The 16109-nt window shown below is 47.7% G+C and overlaps 1 protein-coding gene across 2 annotated transcripts in view; it reads right to left on the bottom strand.

Annotated features, from left to right (window-relative positions):
- Kalrn (kalirin RhoGEF kinase) overlaps positions 1-16109 on the bottom strand; it is a 604693-nt gene that overhangs the window by 334639 nt on the left and 253945 nt on the right. For both annotated transcript variants that reach the window (XM_059277711.1, XM_059277712.1), the window contains exons 7-9: positions 10976-11167; positions 7538-7669; positions 5474-5704 (exon numbers count right to left, since the gene is read on the bottom strand). In XM_059277711.1, coding sequence (XP_059133694.1) covers positions 5474-5704; positions 7538-7669; positions 10976-11167 — 555 coding nt within the window. The remainder of the gene's footprint in view (positions 1-5473; positions 5705-7537; positions 7670-10975; positions 11168-16109) is intronic.

Below are 16109 nucleotides of genomic sequence, written 5' to 3'. Positions count from 1 at the left end.
TTTTTTGTTTTTGTTGTTGTTGCTGATCATTCTAAATGCAAACTGTGATGCTTACCTTTTATTACATATACTGCCAAATGGATTATTCAATGGCCAACTGGTTTAGTCTGATTAAGGCGCTGCAGTCACTACAGTTAGTGAATGACTGATTATCTGAAATTAAATACTCACAGATCTCTTTCAGGCATTTTTTTTTCAAATAAAGTCAACAAAGTAAAATCTATAATTTTCCACATGAGGCACCAGGAAAATTAATGCAGGGGAGACTCCTTTGCAGTTCAGGAAGTCTGGTTGTAATAGTATTTTTCATCAGTTCAGAACGTTGCCACCAAGCAAGTTGAATCTTGCCGCCATTCCCCTGCTATCTTAGGAGTGGACTACTTAAGAACAAGATGCTCTTTTCAGAGGAGGCCATAGGAGCCTCAAAGGTGCCAGGGCTACATTCACACCATCATGAACAGCTCCATCTTCTTCCAGCCAGTGGTGGGCATTCAGCTAGACTTCCTATTCCTGCTCTGTCTGCCTGCCCGCATGCTCTGCCTGTAGCTTAGCTCTCTGCCTTATGACCTTCCTAAGAACACTGCTCCAAGCTCTCTGTCTGTGCACCAAAAATCAGTGCAACTCTCACCCCCACTAGAGGGCACTCTCTCCTGGACTCCACCTGAACCCAGACACTAGTAAGTCCTAAGGTGCATATGTCTTCTCTCAGGTGCAGGGGCTTCGATCACAGGAACTTGCATACAGTAGACATTCCAAAAATACTTGATATTATAAAGATGCCTCTATAAAGTTTATAGAGTCATCATATAAAACAAAACAAAAACCAGGCAAGGAAGAAGGGGAGGCAGAACAGGATGACCTACTGGGGTGCTCCCAAAATAGTTTCTCTAAGAAAACACACAAGCAATTTACTTCTCCCAGAAAGAGTAAATGTCTAGTTACTCCTTGCTCTCTCCAGCTGTGTGAGGTCTACATGGGCTTGGAACCAGCCTTTTGCACACACAGGAAGCCAGAGGAGTTACAAGACCATAAAAGGCACAAGGTAGAGAACGGGCATTGCCTTCATGGAGTGCTTTTATTGATGTTGCCCAATACTGTTCTACACTAAGATGGAAAAAAAAAACCAACCCAAAAACAGGACTGAAAAATATTCCACACTGATTGTATAGCAGGCACCCTTCCCTTTCTTCAGTTTAATTAATCCAATTCCAGTTTTACCTTTAAGATGAATTTCCAACATTCACCCAACCCAGCAGGGAGAAAGAAAGCTGAGAACACACCTGTTGGGACCGAGAGAAGGAAGGTAGGCCAGTTCTGGAAGCAGGTGTTTAAATGCAATCTCTTCCACTGACATCTTTAGATTATACATCTCTGCTCCACTCCTATTTAAGCCTTAAAGGACAAAATATTTCTACCTGGGCAAGATCTAACTCCAGAAATGGCAATGGGGCAGGATGTCAGACAGTTGGGGGGTGGCTTGCTCTCCATCACCCCACTGGGGGTCTCTGGCTCTTTCTTTTGTCTGTCTCTCCACTTCACATGTTCGTTTCACCTCCCTCCCCTGCTGCACCTCTTTTAATGCCTTCCATCTTTAAGTCTATCTCTGCCTCTGCCTCTGCCTGGGGTATGTGGTCTGTCTTCCCCTGCATAATGTGCATCTTTATCTCTCCCCTAGTCTTATTTTATGTCTCTGTCTCTCCTGGGGCACCTGGAATATGGATTCTGGTCCTGGCACTACCATCAACTAGCTGTGTGGTTATGACCAAGTCCCTTTACATCTCCGGGACTCAATTCCCTCAACTGTCTAGTAAGTTTTACTGGCTGTGGTTTTGGGCATTGAGAGCGTTGAGGTTTAGTCACGGAATGAAATAGAATCCTTATCAGACAACCCACACAGCAGATGCCGGGCGTCCCCAACAGCACAGGCAGCAGGGGGCACCCGAGGACCACGGAGAGAGAATTTGACTATGCGCTAGGCAGGCATTGTGTTTGTACTCTGTGCCATGAGTAAGGTCCTATTGTTATCAGTCCTGATTTAGAGGTGGGAAAAAACAAAAACCCAGCAACATCATGACATGCAGCAGTCTGTCAATGTCCTGCTGGTCACAGAGGTGAGACACGTTGAGACAGGATTTATGGACTCCTGAGCCTGTGCTGGTGTCTGCCATTCTGCATTGCCCTGACACCTGCACACGAGCCTCCCATGCAGGCTAATGAGAAAACATCTCTGGATCCTAAATGTGTTTAGGTATCTTAGGTCCAGACTATGGGTAGGGTCCAAAGAACTCTCTTTTCCTTTAAGACACCAATCCTGACTTCTCACACCGTTGCCCGAAACTGTTCCATGGATGTTCAATTACCTTACGTGTTGACTGCTGTGCTCGGGTAGACTTGTTCTTTGTATTTTCTTGTAATTAACTGACCAGGTATCTCAGCAGCATTTAGTTCAGTTCTGGGTCCATGAAAGAGACCCGAACTTCTTGAATAATCAGTGAGCATCGTGGGATGCATGAGCACTGAGTTTGTGTCCCCTGTGTCCTCAGCCCGGGCCAGGAACACCAAGAACCTCAAGATGTCATATCACAGTTCTCGTAGGCTGGCTCCACTATTCACGAATAAAGCAACCACTGCATGGGTGAGAGCGGACCAAGGAGTCACTGGACAAAAGCAGGTGGAGGGGGTCCTCTCAGGATTCCTGTCAATTCATCAGGCATAAAGAGAACCCAGCTCCATGCGGACACAGCTAAGAGCCGGAAAGAACTCAGAAAGAAACAAAGAAGGAAATCCTGACCTCCGTTCTTGAGATGACTGGTACAGATGAGACATGCACATGTTTCAAAGGACAGTGGGGATCAATGGTGAGTGTGTTACCAAGATTTTGTTCCTGGAGACCGAGCCTCACGTAGCCCACGCTGGCCTTGAACTCACTATGTGGCCTAAGACGACCTTAAACTCCTCATCTTATGTGCTAGGATTACAGGCACATGCTTCCACACCAGGTTGAAGCAGGGAAATAGCGTGTGTGGTGTGGGAGCCCGTTCTCGGGTTCCTCGTGGCTTTACCCATCAGGTCCTCATAGAGGATGATTAGACCACGGGCCTGAGTGCAGGTGTCTGAGATGGTCTGCACTTGCCTGTGCTGGGGGAGGAGGTCTTTTGCTCCACCCCTTGGCATCTCTATAAAAACCCTGGGGCAGAGGCAGTCGGGGCCCGTTGGAATAGGTTCCAGGCCCTCTCGAGGCTATCCTTTATTTTCTATCTGTTTATCTCCGCAATATTCTCCGCAATAAATCCTTCTATCTAATATTTCCTGCTGCTCGCACTCAAGAAAACTCTGGGGAGCTGTGGGGGTGGTTGGGTAAACGCCCCACAGTGTGGTCTGTGTCCCCAAACTAGGACGGCTCATGCAGGGGTGGCCGTCAAGAGAAGGACCACTGCATCCGTCACTCCCACCCCCGAGCGGGTGGTTCAGCTGCCTTTGGAAACACAGTCCAGACAGCTGCCAGGCAATACTGATTGACAGGATGTCAGGTAAGCCATTGAGATCCACCAACGGACTCGTTCCCCCTTATTTTCACAGTTTTTCTCCCACCTACATGCATATATGCACAGAGAATAAATGAGTGAGCAAATGACGAAGCGGGTGGGTGATGATGAGTGAACACTTACATACCCTAAAAAGAACAGTGGAGTTGACCATTCTGAGAATTCAGTCCTCAAGAAATATCCAAGTCTCTATCACACTCACCGCCTAGTCTTCCATCGGCTTTCCCACTTCGCCAACAATCCGATAATCTGAGACACTTATTGTTAAGATGTCATAGAATAGCCGTATATGCCTCTTTATGACTTTATTACATTTTTCTTCCCTATAGTATAGATGCCATGGGGCCACAAGAAAGTCTGATGACATCAGATCTGTGAGAATCCAAGTGTGACACGCTTCCCTTCTCATAGCTGTTCTGTAGCTCTCCAGAGGCCTGCCTGTGTCACAGCAGGAGGGTAATGAGGAGCCCAGAAACACTATCCCACTTGTACTGGCAGCCAATATCATCTTGGCAAGCCACAGAGAGTTTATGGAAGTGGCCACACCCTTCTTTTGTCCCTGGGAGGCTGGCACCTCACTCATCTGTCTCACTTTCAGACCAGACAGCTTCCCTGATCTCTGAGCTCCGGGTGATGAATTTATCTGGACAGCTCCAGATGGCACGAGCAGGCAGCTGACTCGTCTGCTTCTCCCTTCCTGCCAGGCCCGGGCCTCAAAGCTGATTGGCACATCAGCCATGCTTACCCCTGGGGACTGACGTATCCTTATGATGACTCCATCACATGCCAGTCAGGAAGGGGTGCCACAAGGGAGTCAGGGGAGCCCAAGAAGGAAGAGCAAGCCTGAAGGTCCCCGTACTCACGCCAACTCCCAGAATGTATAACAATAGCAAGGATGCTCCCTAACCTGCCTGTCCACTTTGGGCACCTAGTACCAGGTTCCTGTCAACAGCAGCTGTGAAGACCTGTGACCAGACTCTCACTCCCTCATGCTATCTTGCTCTTTCTGGATTATACTTCCACGGGAGAATGGAAGGAGAGTGAATAGGCACTTCCAGTGTAGAATACTGAAATCCCACAGCGGCCATTGTCATCACAGGAGTCTAACAACAGGTGCCTCACCCTGCATCCCCAATAAAGTGAGCGGGAGATGACCTTGGCCTTGATCTTGGGTCCAGATCCTGCTCATCTCCCCCTACTCAGTGCATGAGTCCTCTGGCCAAAACTCTCAGGTCCCTCAAAGACAGAGAAACAGAAAGTCTAAGTGGGAAAGAATGAGTGATTTCCTCCGAATGGGCATTTACGGCCTGGCTATATTGTTACATCAGAAACGATCATTTCATTATTATCGGCAGCGACGGAAGAACAGGGACTAGCACAATAATACAAAAAAGACAGATAAAGCCAGAGCAACTTCTGACGGCGGGATGTACAGATTGATAGCCTTGCTTTAAATCGGTTTCAAAGGTCCAGTTTTGTTAATAAATCATAAAGGCCCCTAGGCTACCCCACCCCTACACTATCAGTCCACCGCATCCTTGATCAAGAAATGAGTTCACTTTCTGTAGAGTTCCTCTCCAGCAGTGCTCATCTGACCCCCCCCCCCCCCAGAGTTGTCTAGGGTCTCCCTGGCAGCACGAAGTTATCTGATTACAAGGAGCTAGCTGCTACTGGGGTCAAACCTCCTCCCAACACTCCTAAGAGCTAGCTGCTCAGCAAGATGCACGCCCGTCACAAGGCCAGTTTCTTTTGCCTCATTTCCCTCTCTCCCTGCAGTGTGTGGAGGAACAGCGGAGGGCTGAGTTGCAGTGCTCCCTCAATCAATGCAGACTTCCTTGAGCCTGGTAACCAGGTCAGGGTTCCAGCTGTCGGCATCCTGAGAGGGAGGAGGGGACGCGGGGCAGCAGGTGGGCACAGAGCCTGCTTACCTGCTGCACGTCCTGCTGGAAGACACACAGCTGCAGCCGCTGGTGCAGCCGCACCTTGCGGTGCTGCCAGATGCTCTCGAGCCGCCGCTGGTGGTGCAGCACCTCGTGCACCACATCCAGCACCTGGTGTACTGCCTTGGAGTAGTTGGCCGTGGCTGTGAGAGACTCAGAGTTCCCAGGACTCAGGGGCCGCTGCAGGACATCCAGCAGTGCTTTGCCATCCTGGCTGACCTGCAGGACGGAAGGGAGATCAGGTCAGGAGCCCCTATCAAGGGAGAGCACAGGCAGGCAGGGTCAGAGAGAGGCGAGAAGAGTCTGCCTGACATCCTCGGTCCCCACCCAGCTCATCACAACTAAGGAGTGTGCCAGCCATGGTGTCTACAGTCTAGAGAAGAACAGGACATCCAGGGTCGAGGCAGAGAGGGGCTGCAGGACCCCTGGCCAGTTGGGTGTGAAAGCCTCTCTCCCATACCCAAGTATAGCTGACTGTGCATGGGCAGGGAGTCTGCCTTGTTCTCGGCCCTTCCCCCGATGTCCACGATAGTGCCTGCCCTATCGCAGAGGCTTCCTGAGTATTCTGAGTGAATCTACATCAGCTGGCAGAACTTCATGTCAGAAAGAATGCCACCTGTGTCGCCAGCCTCAGTCTCCCAACTTTCTCGTCCTCAGCTTCCTCTGCTTGGCTCCAAGCTTCTAGATACACTAAGAGAGGCACTGGTCCTCAGTGTCCTTGTCTGTAAAAGGGGAATGGTAAAGGCACACACTTCACAGGGTGGCAGTCCTTGTCTGTAAATGGGGAATAGTAAGGGCACACACTTCACAGGGTGGCAGTTCTTGTCTGTAAAAGGAGAACGGTAAGGGTGCCCACTTCACAGGGTGGCAGTCCTTGTCTGTAAAAGGGGAATGGTAAGGGTGCACACTTCGCAGGGTGGCAGTCCTTGTCTGTAAAAGGGGAATGGTAAGGGCACACACTTCACAGGGTGGCAGTCCTTGTCTGTAAAAGGGGAATGGTAAGGGCGCACACTTCACAGGGTGGCAGTCCTTGTCTGTAAAAGGGGAATGGTAAGGGTGCACACTTCACAGGGTGGCAGTAGCTATTAAATGAGTTAGAACGTGCAGAGCACACAGGGCCCAGCACATAGCACTGGCTACCATTTTACCTTTGTCTCTACCACCTCTCCTGCTACCTATCTTTTTTATTTCTGTTCATTTTCCTTCTTTGATCTTTACTGGCTCTTACACCCTTTCTTCCCCCTGCCCTTTATAGAACCCCCTGATTTTTCTTGAGGTGCATCTTTTTAGAATATGCAGAGTAGGGTCGGGACCTTCAGACTGTAGACACACCACTCACATTCCTGGACTCCCCAGCTTCACCCTCAGTGCTGGTGGCAGTGGGTACTGTATCCCTGTCATTCCTGTCCCGGTACCCTGCCACAACCAGGAGCACTGCTCATTCTGGGAAGTGACATTGTAGGATCAACACCTGTGGCCCCACAGTGCCTGGCAGAGGTCCCACTGAATGTATGCCTCTCCCTCTCAAAACAGTCGATACTGGAAAACAGTTTTCCAGTATTTATTTATTAGTGGAAGGGCCTTTCAGTTTGCCCTTTGCATGAATGGCAGCTTCCTATTCCTGCACACTGTGGAATTTCCTCTGGCTCTTCCAAGAAGAAAAGAGTATTGCTCAGTGAGCTGTATTTTTTTAAGGGGTGAGGGTGCTGATGTCACCCATTCTTTTACCAACAAGAAGGCAAACGCAGAAGAGTTAGCCTTGCTTCCTCACACCTTCCCTCCCTCAGGAGGACATTCACTATCCACACAAGGTGAAGGGCTGTCTAGGTCCATGTGAAGCGGGGAGAATGTATCAGGGTGGGTGCTCAAACCATGTCTGCTGCTAGCTAGAGACTCCAGAGCTTACAGGTCAAGGTTCCTAAAGACACCTCTGGAAAGAAGAAAATGTCCTCCTCTTAAAATCCAACTGAGGTTACTCCACAGCACACACGGCAGTACTCCAGCCCCGTCACCCAACACACACAGACCCATGGTTGTCCCTCAGGTTCTCACCTCTGTGTAGGCCTGGGTCACCTGCTCATACAAAGACTGGTGGTGGTGGATTGCCAGCTCCAGGTCCTGCATCTCAGAGGGAAGGCCACCTTCGCTACACATCTTGCACCAGGCATCCACTCCTGACAGAAACTGGAAAGGGATGCCAGGTGAGTCAGTACGGGGTACTGGGTGGAGAATGGATAAGTTAAAACATTAGAGAGGGTCAGATACCTTGGGAACAATGATGAGAAATTGTAGTACTTCAGAAATACCTTCAGAAGGCTGAACTAACCCCTACTACCAAGTTCAGCCAAGGAGACATTTGGAAAGAATAGTTTCTACAAGGACGGGGCAGGGCAGGTATCTGGATGTTCAATAGGATATGCCCACGCAACATCCGCCAAGTCCAGGCACCTACACAGCCCGCTACAGCCCACAGATAATGAGTCCTTGCACATCTGGGCATGTGAGAGGGTTGAATGGGATGCAATGAGAGTTTGCTGGCCTGTGCTTCCTGTGCACAGGGAATTGTGGGGAGAGGCAAAGAACACCCCAAGAGTATCACCAGCATCCCCTGGGACCTCCTATAGGTATTCAGATTAAGGCTCAACAGGACTTGCATTTGACTCAAGCTCCTGAGGGCTGAACATGGAGGGACATAAGGAAGACTGTGCTGTTCCTATAGTGGCAGTGGCTCCTGGGATGTGGTGTACAGACAGACCTTAGCAGACATAAAATTATTTAAAAATTAAAATTAACAACTGTAGAAAACTATAGGTCTCCCTGTACAAAGGGTGAGCTATCTAAAAACCACTCAGATTTATTGGGTGGAAAAAATACACCTCTAAAACGCAAATAATTCTTCACCCAACAGTCTGGAATGGTACTGCCTGTGATTCCCTCGCCTGGGTGCACAGCTCCATTTAAATTAATTGCCTAAATACCTTATTATCTCATTCCTAGAACAGCCCATAGGAGGACAATAAAGAGCTGCCTAAATAAACGCATAAAAAATAGTCTTGAATCCGTTCTTTCTTTCTTTCTCCCCAACTAAAGAGAAACGTGGTTTATGATTTTCCCCGAGGAAACTGTGCTAAAATAGATACAAATAAACTTGTTTCTGAGCCAAACCAATCCAAGTCAGAAAATCTCAAATCAGCAGTTGCTTTCAGTTCTGGCCCCGTGTTTTCTTCTGCAAATATGTGACTACTCATCCTGGTGTCTGTCAGTTCTTAGCCCCTGGCCTGTTGGCTGCTACGCCTGGTTTTACATTCTGTGTCTTTAGGCATCTCTTGGCAATTCTGGAAGAATTGCCAGGTACTCTTCGGTGTCAGATGGGACATACTGGGACACTTCCTGTTGGGTTTTTGTTCCACCTGTAGGTACTTCACAGAAGAGCCCAGGAACAACTTGACATTCTGGTGTCACCTGGGGATAGAGGGATTTCCCTGTTTTAATCACAGAAGTCCTAGAGCAGGTCCCATAGAGTGGTCAGCCTAAAGCCAGAGACAGAAGGAAGGACCAAGTCTTCCACGCTAACTAGATAAACCCAGAACCAAGTGAGCAAGTAACAGAGCTGAAGACAGAACAGGCTGGACACCAATGTCCTTAGGATCCTAAGAAGGAACCAGCCACTCCTTAGTTCAAAGAAAAGATGTGGCTAGGTCCCTCAAAGTGTGTAGGGCCATGTCTTGATTTATAGCAAGTATTTATTTCAGAGTGGGGGGCCGCTACAGAAGGAAATAAACACAGGTGAAAACAACAAAAGGATGCTGGGCCAGTGTGTACAGCAAATACACGCGGTAGTAACACCTACCGACTGGAAGCACATTGGACAGCTTACACGGCCCACCTATCACAGCCCGTCTCCTCCCTACAGCCCTGTGAGACTGATAACAGGCTCACACTAGAGAAGGGGAAAGGAGCTTAGAGGTGGGGTTGGCATGTCTGAAAGTTAAGAAGCAGGGGGCTGGGTACAGAACCCTCAGGTCTGGGCCTCAAAATCACGACTCCTTCAATGGTTCCATGTTGTCTTTCCTGTTAGACTGGTTGGGGTGGGATTTAAGATATGACTGTGTCAGGAACTTTTACCGGTGGGATACCTAACCAGAACACCACAAAAGAAACTTAGAAGACCACGGGTTTTTAATGTTAGTCACTTCTGGCTTGAAGCCTCAGCAGTCCAGAGACTGTATAATTTCAGCAGTGGATGTGAGAAAATGTTTAACATTTAGTACATACATGGGTGTGTGTGTGTGTGTGTATATATTCACATTACAAATTTTATTAATATAAAGGATGTGTAATCTACAGCTTATAGAGAATAACATACACTATGATCTACACTGTAGTTTCCCCCAGCCAATCCACTCTCACAAGATAAACTCTTGTGTCCACAGTCAACCAAGCTTAAATTGTTCCAATACAACACTGTGATATTTTTGTTTACGTTAAGGAGTAAGACCAAAGCTTGCCCCTCAGTGATGTGAGTATGGATACTGAAAGGATATTCCTGGACTCTGTGCCACTCACCTCGTAACTGTAAAATCACACCCTCCCAGTTTCTCAGGATTCTAGAGTAGATCATCTAGCCCTGATATGCAGCAAGTGATGATTTCCCTGGTGTAAAACTCTTAAAATTTTGACACTTTAGCCTACAAATGTGACATTACTGAATGGGAAGTGGGAAGGGATGGCCAGTAGTCCACCACTCTACAGCATTTCCATCATAGAAACAATAACAACCCCAAGAACATAGATTATAATAAGATGTAGTAACCAGGAAGTGATGAGTTTTAAGTATGCTTTTAACATATGGCAATGTTGAACAATTAACTCATACAACTTCTGCAAAAATTGACAACTGGTTCTCCAGGAGCTGGTCAGAGCCAGGACCTAACATATCACAGGCTATTAGGCAGGTCAGGTGCTCTGAGTCTCAGTGTTCCTCTTTGTACAATGGGCTCATAGAGCTACTGCATGTAGCAACAGTAACCGCTATTTCTACCCAGTTGCATCGTTACTAACTTCTTATTATCCACATCAAACACCTAACAAATGCTTTGTGCAAAATTAGTTTCCTCTGCTCTCAGCACTCAAGTCATCAGTCTTCTTTCATTCCTTTTGTTTCTGTTCAGAGTACATTAATCAGATAGTCAACACATACACACACACACCCCTACATCTGAGTTCTCTCCTGTTTACATGAAAGTAAAGCCATACATTACCAATGTTCCATATACATATATAAAATGCTCCATATATATATATATGTGTGTATATATATATATATACATACATATACACATATATATGGAAAACAAGGTTTATTACTGAAGCTATTCAGTAGGATCTTAAGTTGTCTGTACAGAGTGTGCATATGTGTTCCTATCCTGCCATGCCCTGCTCTTACATGCGTCCCACTACTACCATCTGCGACAGGTCTCTGGGTCTTACCTGCTCTGCCTTCTGATGGAACACAGCAGACATGGCCAGGATGGTGCTGCGTTCATCCAGGGCAGCAGCAAAGCTCTTCCACTCCTGGTCTAGCTGTGTGGAGATCTGCTTGATTTGCTGGGAGGCGTAATGGCCGGCCTCTGAGAGGCGGGAAGCAACAGACATGATGCGGTTGATGTTGACATAGGCATTCTAGGAGGCAAGGCAGAGTAAACACTTAGTGGAGGCAGACTGAAAAGGTAGCCATCATTGGGCAAGGCTGGGAGAGGGGTATCCGGAGGACCACCCAAAACCCAAATCCTGAGAGACTGGAATAGGCTTGATATCTGTATCTATAACAGGCCCGAGGAAAGTCCTTCTGTAGAGCTGAGACATTTCAACCTGAGAACCAACACAGATTGTATACCAAAGACTAACCCACATCAATGCAATCACTTTACTCGAACTCTGTGGAACTCTCACAGCCATTGAAGCTACTCTCTATGGAGTACTCTTTGGACCATGGAGCGAGCTGAAGGAAGCAAAGACATCTCTCTTACTCTGGAGAGAGCCGTACCCAAGGCATAACTGTCCCTACAATAGAGCAGAGAGGGTGAGGACGTGGTAATTAAACAGCATTCCATCACCAGACAAAGATGTCCTTCCCACCTCCCTAACTTCTCATTACCTGACAAAAGACCTGAGGTATGAGCCACTAGCCAAGGTGTTCATAAGGACAGAATTTAGGGGCCACAATGTTTTTTCCACTCTAAAAATAAGATTCGTGGGCCCCCTTCTTCTCCCTGTGTGACTTAGGAACATTTCCCTACTTGATTCCAAAAGGCACCAGGGGTGTTCCCCAAACGCATCTGCAGGAACTTCCTCGACCTGCTGCTCCTTTCACATTGTTTTGTTTACATCCATTCCCATTTTTGCTTGCCTAATAAAAACCCGTGAACATGTATGCTGTTTCCTACTAGGCTAGCAAAAAGATCTCCAGGAAGGAACAAGACAAAAGAAAAACCCCCGCCAACACAGCGCCGCGGTGATCCTGGTTATTTTTAACGGCTCCCTACTATTAATTGTCTATCCAATCAGCTATGAACTGTGGCATCCTCGGGGAACTCTTCTGCACACGATGCCCGGAGGACCAGGGGCCAGGTTATTCACACTCTCACTCTTGGTTACAAATCTTCTCAGATGATGATAAATATTCCTCAGTGGCAGCATTTTCTCTGGGCTCTGTGAGCTCTGCTGTGGTAGTGTTCATTAACACTGGGGGAGGCTTAATGAAGGTTCCTTTATTTCCCTTTCCCACAGTCTCCATTCATCTCAGTTGTCTCCAACCTCCACATGCTCCATTCCGAAGCTGGCCTGGGCTGATAAGGTCTCTCTTAATTTAAAAGGTCTCTGTGGAAGTTGAAAGGTTAAGTGAAGCACACAAGCCCACATCCATTCTGATGTCTAATGGCCTCCGAGTGCCATCTTTGTTTCTGGTGTGGCATGAGCCCTCTCTTAAGGATTCCCTTAAGAGAGCTAGACTATCTATGGTGGTCGTCACGTGAATCAACCATCCTTTACAGAAGTATGGATCGTTATCAACACCATTTGCTGAGTTAGAACACTGAAAAATTAGACTATTTATAGAACTGTCAGAAAAAAAACCAACACTGTGCTGTGAAATAGAAGGAGGGGAAGGAGGAGGAAAAGGAAGTGTGGGTTGGAATAGTTTTGCCTTCTAGGGGACAGCACCGAAGTCCTCCCAAACTTCCTGCTTCGGTCATTGTTTTTGTCCGGGTTCTTCACGAAACAGACCTTGGCGTAGCGATGTCAGGAAAATACTCAGCTTGGACACTCTCCCAGGAAGCACAGCGAGGGAAGGGGAGTCATGGCTGGTGTGGATAAGGGTGTATTTATCAATGGGTTAGAGCCTCGAGTGGCTGGGTTCAGTCTCTCCGGAGGCCTCTGAAGAAACTATAAAACGCACCTCCTAGTGATCTTGCTGACAGGTGCAGAAGCTGAGCTATGGGCACATTAGGCCCCACTGCTCAGTGGTTAATGCCCCCAGCGCCCACTGGAGTAATTGGCACTTGCAGCCTGACCTCCCACAGGCCAACCATACCCAGAGGCCAGAAAGCCACCATCACAGAGAAACACAGGAAGCTGCTGGCAATCACCAGCAGATGACACCCAGGGTGCCTATGGGAAAGTGGATGGAGCACTGGTAATGCCTCATAAAGCTGTCCTCTCAACTGGGTTCGAACCCCAGACTGTTCCTCTCCTCCCGGTTATACAGAGCTCTCTACAGGATTCAGTTTTCCTGTCCTGGAGGGAGCCTGGTGTTCAGCCTGGGTCAAGTAGGGTACAAGAAAAGCCACAAGAGTAAGACATCCATTTCCTTTGTCACCCAGCCTGCTTCCATTCTCCGCCTACCCAGGGAACACAGAACTTTCGAGCTATTACAGATGTCCCACTGTGGCCACCTCAGGAGACTGTTAGCAGCTTGTCACTCGTTCAAATATTTATAGAGCGTGGGGCAGGCTCTGTGTTGGGGACTCTGAGAGATCAAAGAGTAGGACAGAATTCCTGCCCACCCCAGGGTTCACCATGGAAGACAAATCCTCAAATAACTATGATTTAAAGCAAAATTAAGCAAGTTCTTCCACAGAGATAGAAGCAAGTCATTGAAGATACAGAAAGAGAAGGGTTTGGGCCACCAACAGAGGTGGTGGAAAGGGGCTCCCCATGTCTGAGGGAATGGGGATGCTGGCAGTTCTCCAAGGTCCCCTCTACCCTAAGCCTGAGACAACAGAGGAACACTAAAATCAAACAATAAAAAAAGACCAGAGCTTAGCGTCATATTCTGGAGACAATCACAGAAAACACTCTTTTGTTTCTTCATCAGTGGGCAGGGAGCTGTCGTGCTAAAACTAACAAGTAGTTGTAAGTCACAGAAAACGCTGAGTCAATCCCCTGCACAGGAGAGATAACAGAAAGCTGACTCGTGCATTTGCTGGCGTCCCTCCCTACAGCTCCTGTGCAGAATACCAGAACACCCAGGCAAGCCACACCACCAAGCTCATCCTGCTATTCAGACTCCTAACCTAGAACCAGAGGGAAATGGGCAGTCAGGTTCTAAAACGATGCCGAGGACAAAGACAGCCACAAAGGACATGTGAAAGGAGGCGTGGCGGGGAGAGTCCACCAACTGGAAAAGAAAGAGGCAGGCCAAAGAGCCTGATGAAGAGAGTAAACAAACAGGGTGTTCACTCAGGAGAAATAAATGGCATTGCTGGGCCCGCAGCCAGTCCATTGTGCAGTTCTTTTGTGCGATGGTTCTCTCTCTTTTAGAGAACACTGAGAGTCATGTTTGTCTTTGAGACACAGCCAGCAAGAAAGGAGATCATGGCTCTTGTGGCCTTTACGGCCCTCTGCCTGGCTCTCCCATAATTTTTTTTTCTTAACATCTTCAAATACAACTGCACAGCTGTATATCCATCAGGGCCTCATTGTTACTGGACCAGAAGGAAATACAGATGAAATCTGTTCCCAGCAAGGACTCATTTACGATGTCATGATGCCTCAGGGCACTGTGATGGTCTGAGTCAGTAAGAGTCAAGTGTTTGAGTGTTTGGCCCATTGGGAGTGGTACTATTAGGAGGTGTGGCCTGCCTTGTTGGAGTAGGTGTGGCCTTGTTGGAGGAAGTGTGTCACTGTGGAGGCAGGTTTTCAGGTCTCCTATGTGCTCAAGCCACACCCAGTGACTCAGACTCCTTCTGCTGCTTGTGGTTCAAGATGTAGAACTTTCAGCTCCTTCTCCAGCACCAACCATGTCTTCCTACGCACCGCCATGCTTCCCATCAAGGTGATAATGGACTAAACCTTGAAAATTTAAGCCAGCCCCAGTGCTTTCCTTTATGAGAGTTACCTTGGTTGTTGCATCTCTTTACAGCAATAGAAACCTTAACTAAGACAGGAGTTGAACTAAGTGGTCTCAGATTTTTTCATTTCTGGGTCAGCAGTGTCTAGAAGGCAAGGACAGCAGTGCCTACCCGAGAAGTACATAGTTCAGCCTTGCAGTCCATGGGCCACATCTTGGCTCTCCACTGCCTTGCAGTATGAGCCATCTGGAGCTGGATCTCCCGAGTTCTTCATGTTCCATATGACCAATGGCCCCGCCCTTCTCACGATCTCTCCTCCTTAGCCTCTCTCCCTCAGCAGAGCTTCTCAGACAAACCTGAAGATAATAACTTGACTAATAACTGACTTTTAGAGTATCTTTGTTTGTGCACATACTGACCTCAAACTCACTATGTAGCTGAAGCTGACTTTGAACTCCTGGTCCTTCTGCTTCTACCCACTGAGTGCTCGGATTACAGGCTGAGGTAACCATGCCCAGCTGATGAGTATCTTCTAACATCCTTCAGAACGGATTTATTAAATTCTCCATATATACTCAGCACTACTATTATTATTATCATGGTCGTCATTATTTTTTAAAGTGTACTGTAGTGTGAGCTATAACTCTGATCTACTCTACAGAACGCACTGCATTTGCCTCATGGTCTGTTGTATCATCTACCATCCTCCCTCATCATTTGGTTCCAAGCAGGAAAAAAAAAAAAAGTCCAGCAAAATCTTATGGACTTGCAAACCTGGCACCCTGCCCACTTGGGCTCCCTATGAAATTCTCCATTTGTTTCATCCCCAAAGGCATGACTTGGAGATTACAGGTGGACAGCTCCTTCTCCTGTGGTCTTGTCATCTGCTGTGACACTGGAGTTAATAGGGCAGCCACTTTCCCGAGAACTACTTGGCAGAGTCTTGAGCATTCAGCCCTACAGAAAAGGGCTCTCATTTTGAATATGGTTCTTGCCTTTTGCCGAGCGGCCATGGAAGCATGCAAAGGTCCTTACTGACAAAGATTCTGATAGCTTTCCATTCCAAGGTACAGACCAATGTTTTCTGTAAACTGGGTTTCTTGGGTGGTAGACTCTGAGGAGACATCAGCTCTAGAAACAAGCAACGGCTTTAGTGACCTTAAGCTCTGTGTCGGGCTGGTTGCTAGAGAAGTTCAGTGCCAGGAGTGCCCATCATTTGACTCCCATTCACTTCTCTTCTAAAAACTGGGGCAAATTTCATATTCCTGTGGTCA

This window comes from Peromyscus eremicus, chromosome 12, assembly GCF_949786415.1.
Source record: "Peromyscus eremicus chromosome 12, PerEre_H2_v1, whole genome shotgun sequence".
Lineage (NCBI taxonomy): Eukaryota > Metazoa > Chordata > Mammalia > Rodentia > Cricetidae > Peromyscus > Peromyscus eremicus.
Note: the sequence above shows the minus strand (reverse complement) of the source record. Positions and strands in the feature narration are given on the sequence as shown.